Source organism: Trichosurus vulpecula, chromosome 1 (assembly GCF_011100635.1).
Source record: "Trichosurus vulpecula isolate mTriVul1 chromosome 1, mTriVul1.pri, whole genome shotgun sequence".
Lineage (NCBI taxonomy): Eukaryota > Metazoa > Chordata > Mammalia > Diprotodontia > Phalangeridae > Trichosurus > Trichosurus vulpecula.
In genome coordinates, this window is record NC_050573.1 from 299459860 (window position 1) to 299480515 (window position 20656).

Below are 20656 nucleotides of genomic sequence, written 5' to 3' on the forward strand. Positions count from 1 at the left end.
AGGGTATGAACTAATTTTAAAAAGCCCTTTAAGATGATGTTTTGAGCAGTAAAAGCCAATGTTTTCCTTTTTTTAAAAAGAAAATGAAATTTTTTCCTACTGCCTAATTGTTAATATAGAGGATCTCAAAGAACTGTACTGTAGGCAGATGGCACATGCTATACAGTATGTGTAGAAAGGTGAGTTGCTGACATTGGTGATGGTACTAGGCATTTATATATCACCTACTCTGTGTCAGGCAGTGCTATGAGCTATTTACAAAAGTTGGACTTGAAATCGGGAGAGCTGGATTCTGGTACTTACAAACTATGTGAACATAGGCAATCCACTTAACCCCTCTCTAAGCTTGTGAAGTGGGAATAGCAACAGCGGTAACTGATCTCTGAACCTTATGAGGATCAAATAAAAAAATAAGTGTGTCATAGATGTCAGCTATTGTTAGAAATTTTGTTATCGCTGGCTTACTGTTAAATGACTTAATTTTTCTTAAAGTTTATTTTGTATAGTATGTTCTTAAGCAGTAGAATTGACATTTTGTCTTTGTGTTTCCTTCTTACCCTAAAGCACAGCGAATCACCCTTAGTGGGTGCTTGATAAATAACTGCATGTTGAATTAATGAATTAAATCCTTAACATGATTTATTTTTTCTTGTCTTGAAGGAATAGAAATTACTAAATTCATTTGGTTACAGAAGAGTTTTAACTTGAATTACAGATTGATGACTTTCAATAGTATGGCACAGTCCAGCAGTATTTTACACAGCTAAACAGTATCTCCAAATACTGGGCACTTAAAATTTTCTGTGGCAAGGGATAGTGATACTGCAGAATTCCTTCTTCAGTATTCTATTAGATGGCTGTCCAAGTCTGCTTGAATATTTCCACTGACAACTATTTAACAATGCAGCCTTCTTCAAGCTTAATATTTAGAAAATTCTTAAGTAGTACCAAATCTATTGCCCTATAGCTTGTTCCCCATTGGTTCGAGTTAAAATCATAGTCATAGGATTAGATGGATCCTTATGCATCATCTATTCTCTTCCATACATACATTTTATAGATGAGGATCATAGAACCATAAAGTGAGCTCACTGAGTTAGAGACTTGCTTAAGGACAGAAGGTTGGGATTAGAATCCTGATCTATGCCGTCTGAAGCAACAAGCAAAAAAATGTTCTTCCACATGTTTTTCTTTTCATTTAAAAAGACAGCTATCTTTTTAATTTTTCTGGGCTGAATGGCATTAATTCCTACATGTGGTTCTTAAATAGGTAAAATGGGTTTTTCTCCCTGCTCTAACTGGGCTATATTTATTTCTAGTACTATATTATCCTATACCTAACCCAAAAATGTGGTTTTCAAACTCTGATAGATGTCCATTTGAAAGTCCTCCAGGTTCGTAGTAGCATAGATTTTGAGCTGAAAGGGACCTCAAAAGTTCCATATACCTGCAAAGAGTGATGAATTTGGAGGAAAAGAGCCTGGGCTAAATTCCAGATTCAGCCTCTTACTTTCCTGTGTGACTTTGAGCAAATCATTTTTTGTTTGACCTGTAAAATGTTAATGGGTTCCACTACATGCTTTCTAAAATTCCATCCAGCTGAAAATTGAATTCAGTCCCTAGCTCCTCATTTTCAGACAAAGAAAGGTACCCAGGCCACAGAGTAGCAGAGCAAGGATAGGAAGCCAGGCTTTGGAGCACCATATTTGGGGTTTTTTTTCACCTCACCATGCTGCTCTCAGTATTCTTAGAATGTGGCTTCTAGACTGGAATATAACATTCCACAGACATGGTCTGACCAGCATTTGGCATTTAAATGAGACTATTTTCTTTTTAGGAGCATTATCCTTCTAATAGGTAGTTTGACAAATCGATGTTTTAGTTGCTATGCTTTTTTAGATCTATAGGCATTATAATGGAAAAACTAAACCAGGAAGAAAAATGAGAAGGTTGGGCATAGAGAAGGTTCGATCTTTAGGGGTCCCTTCTAGCACTAATGTTTTATGATAATGATAGGCCTTAAAAAAAGGTTTGGTGTCATTCTATTCAAAGACTGGAATTTTTGGAATTCTAAAATTTCCTTGTGTGTGTGTGTGTTTGGGAGAAGTTACTAGATAAGACTATTGATATAGAAACCAGAAGATTTAGAATTTCAGTTTTACATATTATTAGATTTCTCTAGTGAACTGCCTTAAATTTTTATTTTTCTAGGTTGCATATTATTTATCACAGGTAGAACTAAACGTCTTTTTAGTGTAAGCTCTACCTCTACAGCTCACACATCACTCTTGGGTTAATGAAAAAGGAGTTTTATTATTTAAAAACTTTAAGAAGTAGAAATTTTTGTTTGTAAAGTTAGTAAAAAGTAAAAATGGTATCAAAGCTATCTATAGTCATGAAAAAATGGCCTAAATCACTGTTGATTAGAGAAATGCAAATTGAAACAGCTCTGAGGTACCCATCAGATTGGCTAACATGATAGAAATAAGGAAAATGACAGGTGATGGAGAGGGTGGAAAAATAGGGACACTGGTGACATCATGAATTGGTCCAACCATTCTGAAAAATGTTTTGGATCTATCCCAAAGAGCTGTAAAGCTGTACATGCCCTTTGACCCAGCAATAGTATTAGTTCTGTATTCCATGAAGATCAAATAAAAAGGAAAAGAACTATATGTACAAAATTATTTATAGCAACTTTTTGTGGTGGCAAAGATTGGAAATTGAGGGGGATGCCCCTAAGTTGGGGGATGGCTAAATTTTGGTATATAACTGTGATGGAATATTATTCTGTAAAAATTATGAGCAGGATTGTTTCAGAAAAACCTGGGAAGAGCTATGTGAAGTGAGCAGAACTAGGAGGTTATAGTATATATTAACAGCAATGTTGTAAGGATGATCAACTAGGAAAGACTTACCTGCTCTGATCAATACAATGATTCAAACTATTCCAAAGGACTCCAGATGAAAAATGTTATCCACCTTCAGAGGGAGAACTGATGACCTGAGTGCACACTGAAGTGTAGACTTCTTTCATTTTCTTTATTTTTCTTACCTTTTGGAGGGCAACATTTCACATATATAGTCATTATCATTGCTTTCTCAATGGATAAAGGAAGGGTTGGAGAGAGAATTTGGAACTCAATTTTTTTTAAAGAATATTAATAAATTTGAAAAGTGCCAAAAAAGTATTTTTAGCATTAATTTTAGATAGCTTGGAACTAGCTTTGCCACTCCCATTACCACCACAACCCCTCTATCCGCCAGTCTTCTATGGCTAGATGTGTTGCAGAGCTGGAGTGAGTGATAAATGCCGCTTATACTTGTTGAGGGAAGAGGTTGTCCCTTGGTCTTCCTACCAAGGAGCATAGTGCTTTGCTAGAGTAAGCCCTAAGAATTTTTGTTGACCTTTATGTTGATGTTTACTATAAAAATTAGTTAACATAGGTGTGTCTGTCCTCCTCTTCTCCTCCCCCTACCCCCACATACACTTTGGTAAAGAGAGGGGAGAGACAGTGGTTGTATTCCCAACCAGGGAATAATGTGAAACTTTTCTAGAAATTCCCAAAAATACTATTTTAGCTGAAATATCAGTATCATGATTTGTGCCCCTTGTAAAGTTTTCTAAAGTATATAAAAATCAATAAAATGGGAGGGGCAGCCAGGTGGCGAAGTGAGTACAGCACTGGCCCTGGAGTCAGGAGGACCTGAGTTCAGATTTGGCCTCAGACACTTGACACACTTACTAGCTGTGTGACCTTGGGCAAGTCACTTAGCCCCAATTGATCTGCTTTCCCTCCCTCCCCCAAAAAATTAAATGGGGGGCAATGGAGTAACCATCACAATTGCATTTAACATGATTACTTTGTAGTATTCCCTGGACATAATTCTTTGCAAGTCTTATTTTATGTCTACTTGCTTTATTTTGTATATAGCTTGTTTGTACATACTTGTTTGTTTGGTTTTGACCCCCATTAGATTGTGTGTTCTTTGGAGGCAGGGGCTATTTTTTGCCTTTTTTTTGTATCCCCAGTGGTTAGCATAATGCCTGGTACATAGTGAGTGGGTGCTTCATAAATGTTTGTTGACTGACTCTCTTTTTAAAAAAATCATCTTTACTAAACTGATGAATTCTTAGTTTTCTGCAACATTTTGCTTAAGTCACACCCCCTGCATGAGGCTTTTCCTGATGCCCTTAAAAATTATTTTTCTCTTTTACATATGGGGGGAGTGGAGAAAAAGAGAGGGAATGGGAGAATACATGTACGCTCTACCTTCTCTGATAAGTTGTAAGCTTTTAAGAGCAGAGACGTGATTTTAGTTTTTGTATTCCTAGCATCTAAGTACAGTTCCATGTAGGTGGCTCAGTGAATAGCATCTTGGGCCTGTAGTCAGGAAGACCTGAGTGCAAATCTGACCTCAGGCACTTACTAGCTTTATGACTTTGGTCAAGTCACTTAACCTCTGTCAGCCTCCACTTCCCTAACTGTAAAATGGGGATAATAATAGCACCTACCCTCAGGATAAAATAATATATGTGTAAAAAGCACTTTGTAGCACAGTACCTGGCACACACTATGCACTTAACAAATGTTTTTCTCCTCCCCCCATTTAGCTAATGCTTGTTATTAATCCATTATTGTAAATAGTTTAAAGCAAACACCAACAATTTTATATTTTATATATCAGGTGTGGCAGAAAGCAGGAACACAGATTGTTTTCTTATCGCTGTTTCATCAGCTCTGTCAGTTGGCTTTAACTTGGTTTTGTAATATTATACTGCTGCTTGATAGTATTTGTCTTGGAGCTTTGGTTTGAATTGGTGGTCAAGTTAGCATATAGTAGCATTGAACTTAACTATTATTGTCTACTACCAGGCTTCCATTCACACCCAAGTTCAGAATCTTGTCATCCTTGACTCCTTTCTTCTTCACCTTTTATATTCCCACAATTGTTGAGGTTCTTTTGGGCTTACCCTCTGCAGTATCTCTCATATCTTTCCACTCCCTTATCCACTATTATAGTTCTGGTTCACCCGGATTATTGCAATGACCTAATTGGTTTCTTCTTCTGCAGGCTCTTCCTTTTCCAAACTATCCTTTCGATATGAATCAATACTCCAAAAACACAGAATCTACCATGTTACAACCCCTCCTCCCTTCAACATTTCTTGACTCCCTATTTTCTCTGGAGAAATAGGAAATCCTCTTCTGGCATTTAAAATACTTCGCAGTTTAGCTATTTTGGTACTGTCCTTCATACCCACGCTTTCCAAGTCAAATTGGCTTGCTACCTGTTCCTGTACATAACATTTCATTTCTGGACTGCCTTTGCCCAAAAAGTTCCATGTGGTTGAGTTGTACTCTTTCTTCACCTACTTGGTAGAATCCTAGCTTATGTAAAATTCAGGTGGCATTTCCTACACGAGGACTTTTTTCTTATCTTCTGGTTATGAGCGCTGTCTCTTCAAATTACTTTGTATTTATTTGTTAGGTACCTGTTGTAGCTTTCCAAAAGAGTAAATTTCTCCAGGGCAAGTACTGTTTTTTCACATTTGCCTTTGTTTTCCCAGGGCATTGCATGTAACACAGGTGCTTCTTTTGAAGTAAATTTGATCTTATATATGTAAAACTAAAATCTTTACCTTAAGTCTTTCTAGAATTTTTTTTTGTTTAATATGTTGGTTTTTCCCCAACTACATGTAAAAACAATTTTTAACATTTGTTTTTTTAAAATTGAGTTCCAAATTCTCTCCTTTCCCTCCCCTCCCCTCTCTGAGAAAACAAGCAGTTTGATATGGGTTATATATGTGCCCATAAGTCTTAAAGATTCTAATAATGTAGTATGAACATAATTAGAATAATGCTAGGTTAGGACAGCTAGGTGTCATAGTAGGTAGAGAGCACTGGGCTTGGAGTTCAGAAAGACTTCATGAGTTCAAATCCAGCCTCAGACACTTACTAGCTATGTGACCCTGGCTAAGGCATTAACCCACTTCAGTATCTTTGCCAAGAAAATCCCAAAATGGGGTCACGAATTTTAACTATGTAGCATTGGAACATTTTTAAAACATTAATTTGGGATCATAAAATAATGTTAATTTTTCCTTATAACAGGGCACATTAGATCCACACAAAAAACGTGTTATCCTTCAAGTAGCCACTTAAAACATTTTTGAAATTCCTTCAGAGCTATTTTACCAACCCAAACACACACATACATACATACATACATACACACATACACACACCCCCACCCCACCCTTGTCTTTAGGCATAGGACATTCTCTCATAGTCTCCTACCCTTTTTATTCCTTCTCTCTTTGCCCCACTTTGTTTATCTCCTTCCTTTGCCACATTTGAGCCATTAGCCCCAAGCTATCAATTCTGTTGCTTGAGAGCAGTGACTTGGGATGACATGGAAGGGAGGAGCTGGGGCTGGGTTCTGACCAAGAGTCACGCTGGAGGAAGCCTTACCTGAAACACCAGGAAGCTGTCTGATGAATTCATTTGTGTGCTGTTTGCTCTAAGTGGCAGTAAGTACCTATAATTGGTTTGAGGGCTGCCTATATCTAGAAAAATTAAAAGTACCCAATTCAAACCCAACTTAGTTTACTAGTTAGGAATTATCATCTAATCACCTTTTAAATAAAAATCTGCATTATTTTATTATATGTGATTTGGTGAAGAGTCTCATTCCAACACATGTAGGTCCCTTTTCCCTTAGTAGAGGGTATCTTTGAGTTTCTGAGGCCCAGAAAATGTCACCTGGTAGTGTTATTAAGAACACATAGGGCAGATAAATAATCCATTGTTGAACATATCCTCAAAGACCTGAAACTTGGACTTGTCAGAGCATTTGCTTTGTTCTGCTCAGTAGCCTTTTAGAACCCAGTTATTTATGTCTATGCCTTGAATAAATCATTATAAACTAAATGTAACTTTAATTTGTATTATTCTCAGTTTAAGTATTGTCTTTGCATATACTATAGCAATAACACCCTTACCTGATTTCCCTCCCAAAAGTGATTTTCCTTAAAGCAAAGATCTGACCAATAAACTTAAGTGCTTCCCTTTTACTTCTCCTAAGTTCAACCATACATATAAACTCCTGTGTTTGGCATTTAAAGCTCTTGATTTACCCCTTTCTATTTTTCCGTTCTTCTATAGTACTTCTTCAGTCTACAATCCCGCAACAATAAATAATAAATAACAGCTAGCATTTCTGTAGCGCTTTAAGGTTTGCAAAGTGCTTTACACTGTCCATTTGATCTTTCATAACAGTCCTGGGAGGTAGCTGCTGTTATACTCATTTTACAGATAAAGAAGCTAAGATAGAGGTTAAGTGTCAGGCAGGGCCACCGCTAGCATCCCAGGCAGGATTTAAATTCAGCTCTTCCTGACTCCAAGTCCAACAAATCTATGGACTGAGCTACCTACCTGCCAATACCGGACTACTTGCTATTCCTCTCACACAGTGCTCCATCTGTGGCTATCTCAGTGCCTGAAATCATCTCTTTCCTTACTTCTCTACTTAGGATTCCCGTCTTCTGTGGCTCAAATGCCACCTTCTGCAGGAAGCCTTTCCTGATCCCCCAGGTACTGAGGCCTTGCTTTTTAAGGCTGCTTTGCATCCGTACCTGTTTTTGTATATTTTGTCTCCCCCCATTAGAAGGTCCTCAAGGATAGGAATGTTTTTGTTTTTTTTCCTCTGTCTTTAGAGTTTATTAGCACATTACCTTGGCACATAGTAAGTACGCAATAAATGCTTGTTGACTGTATATACAAATTACACAGATGGGGGTGAGTGTACAGTATTTTCGACTACCTTGAGATAATAGCTCTAGAAGTGGGTGAGCAGCTGGAAGCTAGGTAGGCTTGGAGTCTTTATTTGAATCACATCATGCAACAGACTGCCTCAGGACTGTTTGTATTTCCGCGTAGGTAGCACCATGTAGTAGTGGAATGAACACTGAACTTGGAGTTTGTTAAGACTTGGGTTCAAATTCCACCTCTTATATTAGCTTTGTGCCACTGGCTCTTTGATCTTTTTTCTCTCATCTGTAAAATAAGCATAATAATGCTAACAACACTTAGCTTTTGTAAAGTTTGTAAACCTCACCTAAATGTTAATGGTAGCACGGAGGAGCCTTTGTGCTCTGCTGGGGGCTAGATGTAGTTAGTGGAATTTTTTAATAGAGTGTTTTTAGGAGCCTTACGAAAGAGTCCTTTTGTTTGAATGAATGAATGAATGAATAAGCATTTAAGTGCTTTCTGTGTACCAGATGCTATGCTAAGAGCAATCTATACAAACACAGAAAGTGCCCTCTAGGAGTTTACATTCTAATGGGGAAGACAACCCTTGTGGGGGATGGGTAGCAGTCAGAGATAAGTGTTTTGGTTTGCAGAGTTACTAGGGAGTATATGTACCTTTACCAAGAACATTGACTTAGTTGATTTAATTATGGTTCCACAACTGGGGTGGGAGAAGGGGTTGTTAATCTGAGGAGGGTATGAAAGAGTTTTATGTGTTTAGACTTTGACATTTTGGGGTGAAGTATTGTTTATTACATCATAAAGCAAAACTTAGAGGGATAAACAAGTAATACTCTCTATAGTGATACTTGCTATTTATACTTAATGTTAATGTTAAACCCTATGTGTTTTGTTCCCCTCTGTAGATTATCTGTATTTGGTTAGAAAACAGTTGGTTAGGAAACAATTTTAAAACCTTTCTAGAACCAGTAAAATGACCTTTTGGAGGGAAAGCAATTTTTGGAATATGGAACTACTCCAATGCTCTCTGGATCTGGGACTGCTGGTACTCCTATGAAAATGACACAGTTCTGTACTTAAAAGCTTTCAGTTTCAAGAACCTGGAGTTTAAAGAAAGCCATTTACTTAAAAGATTACAGTCACCAGCCTCCATGTGAAGCCAAATTGAGAGAAATTTTGTCACTGTGGGTCCTCTCTAGAGTTGTATATAACTCAACCCTTTCCTATACCCTATCCTGATTATTATCCTTGTCTTCCTTATCTACGAAACATGGCCCTTCTCTTTCTTTTAACATTCTATGCAATCTCAGAAGTTATCTGAATGTAGCTTTTTCTGACCATAGATTTCCTGTATGATGCTTATTATTTCTTGTCTGCTAAACGTTATTGGTAATGTGTCAGCCCATTTACACCCCACCAAACATTTCTCCATTGCCCTTTGTCTCTGTCAATTTTAATTCTTTTAAGATTATGACTATGAGTCATGGAACACCATATAGTATCACTAGAAGAAAAAAGTGGGTTTTAAAAGATGACTTTTTGTGTCACGATAAACAAGGATATAACTATTGGCAAATATAATTAATTATAATCCATATTCCCACATACTTCTGAGCCATACATTTTCAGTGCAAACTTATTTTTTATAAAAAGTTCTTAAGATAACAGTTTAAACAAAACATTTAAACAATTCATTGAAAAATTCTACCCTACCCTGTCTTGGTAGATAATGAAATAATGCTTAATACATCCCCTTAAGCAATGAAAAATCATGGTTTCACTTAGCTAACTGAAGGTGTGTTTTTAGAGATAAAGCGTGCTTGTTAACAGCCTAAAGAGATGAAAATTTCATAGACACCATCGTGGCCTCTAGCTGTTGCACTGATCCTTTGTATGCAGCTGTTTTAAACCCCTTTTCTAAACTCTTTTAAGAGTGTAAAGTGATTGGTACTGTTAACTGTTTTGGGAGCCACCTTTGCCATCATTAACCAGAAACACTCTATTACTACTACTCTAATCATTGTAGTGTCTAGTATAATACACATCCCAAGTATGAATAACATTGGTATAATAGGTTGTATTTTTGTGTGGGCTGTGGGTGGTAGCAGCACATTTTTCTGTGTAGATAATACAAATAATGAAGCAGCAGTGAGCAGAACGGATAAATTTTGAGTAGGTTTTTCCCCCTAAGTTTTGAAGGAGAATAATTGGAGACTAGTGAGAGAACAATATTTTATAGGTATAGGAATGGTATTTTATAACCTTAACATGCATTTAATAATTTTTAGTGGCATAGCCTATGTGGAGGCTAGAACCCAGGCAAAACTGTGAAATGCACTTCAATATTTTGTATTCCAGTTTTACCTTTTAGTAGTCCTGTATTCCCCTTTTCTACTCTGGCATCACTTCCTGGTATCTGTAGCAATTCACTCGTAATTCACTAAGGTGGGAACCTTTCCCAGGATGTTTGTATTTTAATATGAAAATTAAATGTTCTTCAACTCTGCAAGGCACATTTTGATTTCTGGACTGCTGAAATCTGAAGTTCAAGGTTGTATTTTTCTCTGCCTTAGGGGGAACCTGTAATGGGCTAAGGTGACCCTCTCACTTTAAATCATTACTTTGGAAAGGTTGTTAAGAGAAAAGGAAAGCCTTTTATTTAGCACCTCGAGTCCCACAGTTTTGTATGTATCTGCTACCTATTTTTTTTTCCGAGCTCATTTTTATTTATTTAATATTTTACTTTTCAGCATTGATTTTCACAAGAGTTTGAATTATGAACCTTGGACTCCTTTCACTCTGTCCCAGCAGCTTTTCCCACTAACCTTCTCTGTTGTCTTTGGTGTTTGTGGGTTGAGAAGTCTGGTGGTAACTGCCACAGCTCACTGATTCAGGGCACTAGGGCCAGTTCCGCTCAGCTCCCGGTCTGGTTGGTCCTGGCGCAGCCCAGATGGGCTCTGCTCCCCTCCTCTCCGTGCGATAGACCCTGCCCAGCAACTATCCAGGCTGTCCTGGAGTGGAGCTCTGCTTCCCTCCGCTATTCCATGGGTTCTGCAGTTCTAGAATTTGTTCAGAGCCATTTTTTATCGGTGTTTGGAGGGTCCTGGAAAGGAGCCCTAGGCAAGTCCCTGCTTTCCAGCCTCCATCTTGGCTCCACCCCCCTCCACCCCGCCCCTTACCTATTTCTTAATCAGCTCCCTGTATATCTTAGAAATGAGAACTCTTAGAGAAATTTACTACAAAATTTTCTCTCTCCTAATACAGATAACTTGGTTTATTTATGCATAAACTTTTGAATTTCATTTAATCAAAATTGTCCATCTTAACCCCTGTGAACCTCTGTAGTTCTTGTTTGGTTATGAACTCTTCCCTTATCCATAGATCTGACAGGTAATTTCTTCCATGCTTCTCTAATTTGTTTATGATGTCACTCTTTATCTCCAAATCATTCACACACTCTCTTTCCCTCTCCCACTCCTCACCTTTTCTGCCATTTCTGCCAGACTGCTTTCTAGTTTTCCCAACAGTTTTTTTGTAGAATAATGAGCTCTTGCCTTAGGAGCCTCGGATCTTTGTGTTTATCAAACACTAGGTTATACTACTAGTTGTTTGCTTCTGTATGTTGTGTGCCTAATCTGTTCCATTGATCTTGTCTTATTTCTTACCTAGTGCTAATTTGTTATGATGTTTTGTAGTATAACAAGAGATCTGGTACTTCTAGACATTCTACTTTTTTTCTCATTATTTCTCTTGTGTCATGACCTTTTGTTCTTCATAAGAATTTTATTATTTTTTCTAGCTCTGTGAAGTAATTCTTTGATAGTTTGTGTGGCACTGAATAAGTAAATTTAGGTGGTGTTGTCATTTTTATTATTGGACATAATAATATCACTGAGTAATTAATACTTCTCCAGTTATTTAGATCTTCATGTAAAGAGTGTTTTGTAATTGTATTCATTTAATTCTTGTTGTGTCACAGCAGGTAGACTCCTGAATATTTTAAATTTATTTTAAAGGGAATTTCTAGACCTTCCTGCTGGATTTTGTTGGCTATATACTGAAATGCTGATGATTTATGTGGATTTATTTTCTATCCTTCAACTTTGCTGAAATTGTTTGGTTAGTTTTCTAATTAATGGTCTTGTGCGTTCTTAAGTAAATCATCCTATCATTTGCAAAAAAAGTGGTTTTTATTAATTCTTTTCCTATTCTTATTCCTTACATTTCTTTTCTTATTACTGTAGCTAGTATTATATTGAATGGTGAAATTGGGCATCCCTGCTCTACCCTGATCCTATTTGAAAGGCATCTAGTTTTGTTGACATTACAGATAATACTGACTCTTAGATTTAATTAGATACTACTTATGTTAAAGAAAGTTGTACTTTTCCCTGTTTTCTTGTTTTCTGATGTTTTTAACTGGAATGAGTGTTATGTCTTGTCAAAAGTTTTCTGTATCTATTGATATGGTCATGATTTTTTTATATTTATAGTTTTCTTAATATTAAACTAGCCCTCTGTTACTAAGATGATATAAATCTAGTCTGCCCACAGTGTGTGTAATCTTTGTGATATGTTGTTGTGGTCTCTTTGCTTAAAATTAAAATACCCTGGTTTGGGTATCAGGATCATATTTGTGTTATAGAAATTTGGGCAGGACCCCTTCTTTTTTTATTTTTTCAGTTTGTGTAGTATTGTTTGTATAGGAATTGTCCTCTAACCACCTGGTCCTAGGTTTTCTTTGTTTTGTTTTTGAGAGTTCATTTATGGATTGTTCAATTTCTTTCTCTGAGATACAGCTATTTAAGCCTTCTATTTCCTGTTCTGTTAATATGGGCAATTTGTATTTTTGTAAATATTAATCCATTTCACTTAGATTGTCAGTTTTGTTGGGATACAGTTGGGTGAAAATTTTCAATAGTTTCTTTTGCATTATTATTTATGCATATAATATGTATGTATAATATGTAATATTATTTATTATTAATTTTGGAATTACCGTTTTAATTTTTGATACTGATAATATGGTTTTATTTTTTTAAATACAAGAACTAATCTCTGGCTTTATTTATAAATTTAGTGGGGGTTTTTGCCTCTGGCTTTATTTATAAATTTAGTGGGGTTTTTTGCCTTTAATTTTAAGATTTCTTAAAATTTTAAATTTAAGATTTCTTATGATTGCCTTTAAGATTTCTTTAAGATTCAGGGTTTTGTTTTGTTCTTTTTATTAATTTTCTTTATTGTATACTCAGTTCATTGATCTCTTTCTGTCATAATTTCTTTTCGTTCTTCTTTAATTGTTAACTTTTTAATTTCTGATACTGGTAACTTTTTAAAAATCAAGTTGGTTAGCTAGTGGCTTACTATTTTTTTTTTTAAAGCTAGCTCATAGCTTCATTCATTGGGGTATTTTTGTTTTCAATTTTGTTAAGTCTTTTATTCAAAGTTTCTATTTTGGTTTTTTAAATTCTACATCTAGTTTGTTAAGATGCTCTTTCTTTATTGAAGCAAGTATTCAGAGATATAGATTTTCCCCCTGAGCAGTCAGGTAGTTTGGAGATGCATTAGCAGCTGGGGACTAGGGATCAGGAAAGGCCTCATGGGAAGTGATGAAACTAATAACTTAGAAATATTCCTTTCAAATAGATTTTTGCTGATGGCAAGGGCATCCTGGCCAATATATGGAATGCTAAGCTTGTAGCCTGGAAGACCTGGGCTTGAATCCTGTCTCAGACACTTGCCAGCTGCTTTCATTTTCTCATCTATAAAATGAGAGTTGGACTTGACCTAAAAGATGCTTTTCAGCTTATAAATCTATGATCATTTATGTCTAATTAGTATTAGCTCTACCTTCATTTTCCATGACTTGAAGATTGAATCATGAAACAGTTCTATTTTGGATGCTTTTTATCCTTTGATTCTTATGTTAAGGTAGGGGTTTCTTTTGGGGGGGGCAGGGCAATTGGGGTTAAGTGACTTGTCCAAGGTCACGCAGCTAGTACATGCGACAAGTGTCTGAGGCCGGATTTGAACTCAGGTCCTCCTGACTCCAGGGCCGGTGCTCTACTCACTGCGCCACCTAGCTGCCCCAAGGTAGGGCTTTCTAAGCACCAAGAATTTTTTAAAAACACACTTCTTTGCCAGGTGAATGATTGGTTGCCCTCTGATGAATGCATTAGTGTGTTTGAAATGGATTAATAGGTATACAAATGCTGTGTAAGTAGTATTGGTGTGCGCTAGTTGAGGCTGAACTCATTGACAATCATAGTTATTTAAGTTTTATTGCTTTTTATAGTCTTTACCTAAAACAGTATTAGGGAGTTGCAGATTTTAGGTGAACTTAGATTTTCCCTTTGTTTGAAATTATAGTAGTAATAGATAAATTTGTGTAACGCTTCTGAGATTATCACTCCCATTTTATATATATGGGAAAAGTGAAGCATACAAGTCACATAGCAATCAAGTAGCAAAACATGGACTAGGACTACTAGTTCAGTATTCTTTCACCTATATTACAAGAATTAGGATCATTTAATTTTTTTTTTTAAACAAAATTGCTTGTCTCCAGCTTTGATCAAGATTTTAGTTTTCAGAAGAAGCTGATTGTATACAGAAGTAATATGGATTTGCCATCTGCTGGGGACACTGAGTATTGGCTCACACTTCGTAAATTCTAGCCTTTTGTTAATTTTGGTAGAATTACCAACCTTAAAATGTAATGTGGCAGGATAAACATGTAGGTAAGGTTAAAACTAAATCCTGTATTTCTTTGACAGTGAATCTCTCCCACCCCACCCTTGACTTCTTGCCAAAATACTACATTTAGGACAAGATGTTCCATAATTAGCACATGTGAAATACAGTGGGAACTGTCCATATTTGGTTTATAGTGTATTAATATTTTGCATTTCAATAGGGTATTGATTTTTTTTTTTCTTAAAAATAAATTCAGTTTGTAGAATTTATGATCTTGGTAATTCAAATCATTGAATTGACTGGACAGGTACAATTGATCATAGGAATAACCAAGGCCCCATCTAGTCCAACCCCCTTACTTTGCAGATTAGAAAAGTTAGGCCCACAGAGAGATTTAGTGATTTGCCCAAGGTCACACAAGTAGTAGGCACTGGGATTTGAACCGCTGAATTTGGAGCCCAGTGTTCTTTTCATTGTACCAGGAAGTCTTTTTAAAAAATCTTCAGGAAATCCAGTATTTACTTAGAGAAATCGTCGTATGAGCTTTTTTCTTTTTTTTTTTTTTTTTTAATGCCAAAAAGCGATCTGATTACTTTGGGTAGTCCAACTTTGGGTTTTAAGTTCAGAGAACCTTATTATATACCTCTTTATTATATTTTTGGTGATCAGTCTACAGATAGAATTTGAATTGAGATGGTATAAGTCATTTTTGCTGCTTGAGATGTTGATTGCTACAGATAACTTCTCTGCTAAACATGTGGTTATCTTCATAGGATCATAGAACTAGAATCTACCTCAAGGCATCTATGAAGCAGCAGTTGAAAGTTGAAGCTAATATGAATTTATTCCCTCAGAATGAGCATTGCAAAGAACATTTCCTTTTTTGAGAAGCTAAATAGGTTTCCAGATGGCATCAGTGCTTTTACATAGCACAATGTTGGAGTGGAAAGCCCTGGACCTGAGTTCTAATGTCACTTTTGAGACAAACTTAGGTTTATGATTGTGGGAAGAGGGGCAGGGGAAGAAAGGTAATAAACATTTACATGCCACTTGATGCCAGGCACTGTGCTAAGCACTTTTTTACAAATATTATAATGGGCAAGTCATAGTCTTTTTCAGCTTTAGTTTGCTCGTGTGTAAAATTCCTCGTGTGTAAAATGGTAATAATGCCACCTGTAGTATTTACCTCAAAAGATTGTTAAGATCAGATGAAATATCGTATTTCAAGTGTTTACTACTGCTATGATTTACATATATGTGTACATATATTATATCTTGATCACAGCAAAGTGTTACGGTAATCTTTATGAGAAAGGTACTGAAACATGAACCAGTTAATAAATACCATTAGGTGGCCGCATAAATAAGAGTCATGCAAAAGAAGAGTTAATTGATTAATGGTTCTGGGTCTTGCTGAAGGGAGGGGAGTTGTCACAGAACTCTTTAACTTTTGGTCTTCTGAAGACAGAAGAGAAGGCATGCTAGTCGGCCTTGTAAATGACAGTTGGAAATAATAGATAATATAATAGATAAAAGAGTATTGGACCACTAGGAAAAGGTTTTAGTGGTTTAGTTGCCTATCAGATCAAAATGAGTCAATATTGTGATCAAATCTTAGGATATATTACTAAAATATAAGACAGGTCTTACACTTACATTGGTCGGTCTGGGATATTGTTTCTTTCTGGATGATGGATTTTTGAGAGGGTTTCTGACACACTGGAGATTCAGTAGAGTCTGAAACAGTGGTACTTTGAGAGTATGAGGTCTTGAACCAAAGGACCAGGATTTGAATCTTGGCTTTGTTTCTCCCTCCCTACAGAGGGCCTTGGAAAGTCCTGTGATCTTATGATCCTATAACCATGTCATCAGAAGAATATAAGCCTACAAGCATAGAAATTTACATAAATGCTTTAGTAAAGGAAACTGAGTTACCACAGAGCTCTCACTAAAATGGCAAATCAAAATATATTGTCTATTGTTTCAATAAAAACCTTGGACAGCCCTGATCTAAATTTTCCACTGTGGAATAGGCTTCTTAGGTAATGAGCTTGAAGGTATACAGGCAATGACCGACTATCTATTAGGACTTCTGTAGAAGAGATTCTTTTATTGTGGGTGGGAGAGTCTATTAAATCACATGTTGTCAAACATTTTTGTGTTACAGACCCCTTTGACATGTGTGAGGTCTGCAGATCCCTTCAGTATGCTGGGGATAGAAAAGAAATGCAGGAGTTTACAGTTTAGTCTGATGGAGGAGAAAACATGAACATAACTGTACAAACAATACAATCTATCCTCAGCTTTTGCTGGCATAATATTACTAGAAAACTGCACGAAAGTCAAAACTGTGACTATTGATACATTGAACCTATAGGAAATAGGGGGTTAAGTTTCCACAACCACGAAAAGCTACTCCTGCTAAAGATTACTGAAAATAATTTTATGCATACAATTCTTTATAACAAAACAAAACATTAATTCTGGTAATACATACTTTCCTTAACCCATTAACCATGAAATCACCCATAAAATGCAGTATACAAAATAAAATTGGTAACGTGCAAAACATTTTTTTCTTGGTAGTAATTCTCTAGAATTCTGTGACCTTTTGTGCTAACATTTCAATAAAAAAATTCATTTCAAGATAGTTCTCACTTCATAACACACGAAATCTACAGTACTCCTTTTTGCAGATAATATTGAATTGTTGACTTAACACCAAACTCATGGGCTTATTTACAGTGACTGAAGACAGTTTATCTCACATCACTGACTTTGCACCCTTGGGCTCAGAGGACTTACACTATGCTTTGGGAGCATAATTGCAATACAGAACTTGAGTTTTAAAGGCAAATAATAAAAATCTGGAGCGAATGCATAATAGGGTGAATAAGACCGGTGAAAGTGCCTAATAGGGTGCCAACATCTCCACAGATATGTATGTCTCATTTTTTTTTCCTCTACTGTGCATAGCTGGGAATGTGCAATTGCCAAAGCAAAAGTGAAAATGAGGATACTATAAGAACACAGGAATGTTTGAAGTCTTAAAAGCTCAAATGTTGAGGATTGATTGTACATACCGGATCATTTAGGGGTAATCAACAGGGAAGGCACTAGCATTAAGGGGGGATTTTGTAGAAGGTGAGATTTTAGCCTGGGAGGCAGAGATGAGGAGGGGGAGAATTCCAGGCATGTGGGACAGACAGTGAAAATGCTAGGAGTCAGGAGAGTATTTTGTGCAAGGAACAGCAAGACAGTGTCACCATCAAAGTGTAAGATGGGAGGGAATAAGATGTTAGAAGATTGGAAAGGTGGGAAAAGGCCAAGTTATGAAGGGCTTTCGGTGCCAAACAGGATTTTTTTTACATTTGATCACGGAATCAGTGGCTTTTTTTTGAAATGGAGGTGGAGTCAGACATGGACTTTTTAGGAAGATTATTCTGAGAGCTGAGTGGAAGATGTACTGGAGTGAAGAGAGACTTGAGGCACAATGTTTTAAAATAGCATGAGATATATAAAGGAAATACATGTTGGTAAAGGAAATAGTTTAAAAAAAAATTTTAATAACTAGTTCCCAGACCACATGTTTAAGAACCCTTAGACTAAATAAATTGGTTTTCTTCCACTAGTTTCTTTGAAACATCCTGTAATTCTTTCTGCAGTTGTATCAAGGCGAGAATCAGGGCCATTAGGTCTGTTAAGCAAGGCCACCCTTAAACATTTTGTCGGGTCCAGTGTTTTCAATGATTATATGATTTCAATAATTATATGACAATAAACAAGTTCATTTTGGGAATTTTATACTGTTGATTAAAGAAACCCATAAGATAGGTAGTTTCTTTTTTATACTCAGTTTTGAAAATTAGGAGAGCCTAAAGAATAAGTGAAATAAAAATGTGTAGCCTTTCCTGTATTAAATACAGTGGATAAACATTAGTAACTAAAAAGGCTAAACAGTTTAAGCAAGTAGACATATTTCTTTTACTTTCCTTCCCTTTGTCTCTTTTGTCCCCTTTTCATCTTAACCTCTGGGGTCTGCTTCATACCTCTTTATAAATCTTATTTTCTGTGGAATCAAAGGACTTAATTATATTTTGCTAAAGTTAAAGTCTGAAGATGACCTGGAAGTACCCTGTAATCTTTCTAATTGAAGGACTTGATGACCACAAGCAATAGTGACATGTTTCTACTTAAGTATTTGTAAAGTAGCAGTTTGACTTACTGATCAAAGTATCATTTATAAAATTTCTTCTATCATCACAGAATGAACAATTGATATTATGTAGACTTATATTTAACTAATGGTATCTATTCAGCAGCTATTTCCTTCCCTTCCTTAGTCTTTTCTCTAAACTAAAGCCACCTGAAGTCTTACAATACATTTGGCTACCAGAGGTAGCTGGTGGCACAGTGGATAAAGCTCTGGGCCTGAAGTCAGTAGGACCCAAGTTCCAATTTGGCCTCAGACATTTACTAGCTGTGTACCCTGAACAGTCACTGTAAAATGGGGATAATAATAGTACCTACTTTGCAGGGTTTTTATGAGGATCAAATGAGATAATATTTGTTAAAAAAAAAAAAAGCACTTTGCCCCTGTGCCTAGTCCATAATAGATAATATAGAAATGCCTATTAGCCTATTATTACCTTCTTGTTCCCCACCTCTTAATTTTTCATACCTAATCTCCTCTAATTTAAAAGAATGGTTTGTTTTTTTTCTTGTGTGGATAATTTTGTATTCTTATACATTTATTGGGCAATTTTGCATATTAAAAATATAGTTTTATTTTGTTTTTAGCATTTTACTACTTCCTACTCCATTAGTTCTAAATTCTGCCTGGTTTTCAAAGCCAGTCTGCCTTTTTAACCATACATAGTATTGCATCCTTCAGTTTTGCCCAAGCCTGTATGCCTTCACTGATGTGGTTCAGAATATATTGCTTCTCAAAATCTCATTCATAATTTAATGCCCAGATCTGACCTTGTATTATCCATGAACACTTCTGAATGTTCTTCCTCTTACGTTTTTCTCTCTCCCGTCAACACCAATTGAAGTCATAATATATGAATTTAATGGTCTTTTAGGCATTGATTGTTCAATTTATGTCCGTCTTGGTTCCTCAGCTAGAGTGTAATGCCCTACTGCCACCCTGTTGAGTATGAGTGTTTCCAAAGTGTTGAGTATAGAGTAGACATACTATTAATGTGCTTATGAAACTAAAAAAGAAGAAAAGTATTTTGTGAATAACAGTATTTTATATATCCTTTTCAGATTTGGATGGTGCTCTACTTTCAGGGCCGGATTGTGATAGGAACATCAATTCAGGTTTGCTGGCTGAAGCTAACTCAAGTCAAGATGGAGGTGATGCTGGTAGGTACTAGGTACAGTCGGAACTTTGAAGGTGACATTAAAAGGATTTGGAGAATAAGTATCATACAGATTAGAGAGAAGAGAGATGGATTAATTTTCTTCTGATATGTCTGTGACTTATAGTGATTTTACCTAGTCATCCTTATAACTCAAGGAATTTATAATTTATAATTGCAGTTAACTGTAGAACATGGAATCACAATATTTACCAGTTTAATTTCTCTGTATTGAACAAATGAGCAAAACTGAAACCATTTATTTGAGTATTACATGAATATTAAAAGCATTTTGAATTTTGTGCTGTTTTAGATGTAGGTAAATATTTTGTTTACAAAGGCATTGTGATTTATTCTTTAGTGTTGCCCAGGAGTCAGGGTGACCCAACCATTAGAGTCCTACTCCTGACACATTCTGGTTGTGTGAACCAGGCATGTCACTTAATCCCTCAGTACTCTAAGCAACTCTTATAAGATTATGTTTGCAGAAAAATTTTGGTCTGCATTTGTAGAGGGGATTTCCTTATCAGGTATTCCCTGAAACAGTGAAATTGGAGGTCCAGAACAATTTTTACTAATTATGCAGATTTATGGGAAAGAAGGTGTGTGTAAAGGCAGTAATGTATGAAAATGAAATGCTTTATGGAAATATGTTAAGAAATGAACCAGTAACAGATTAGACAAGAATGATTTTTAAGTTATACTAGGGGAAAAAATTGTTTGAAAGTGTGTATGTTTCAGTACCCCAAATTTTATTAGCTTGTGTGCTCCCTCTTCTGAGCAAAAACCTCATTCTGCAAGCAACCTAGTAATGAA

The 20656-nt window shown here is 36.1% G+C and overlaps 1 protein-coding gene across 1 annotated transcript in view; it reads left to right on the forward strand.

Moving 5' to 3' along the window:
- Positions 1-20656, forward strand: part of ZBTB10 (zinc finger and BTB domain containing 10) — a 58718-nt gene that overhangs the window by 12373 nt on the left and 25689 nt on the right. Inside the window, exon 3 of the mRNA XM_036759919.1 lies at positions 19746-19844. Within this exon, the coding sequence (XP_036615814.1) occupies positions 19746-19844 (99 nt within the window). The remainder of the gene's footprint in view (positions 1-19745; positions 19845-20656) is intronic.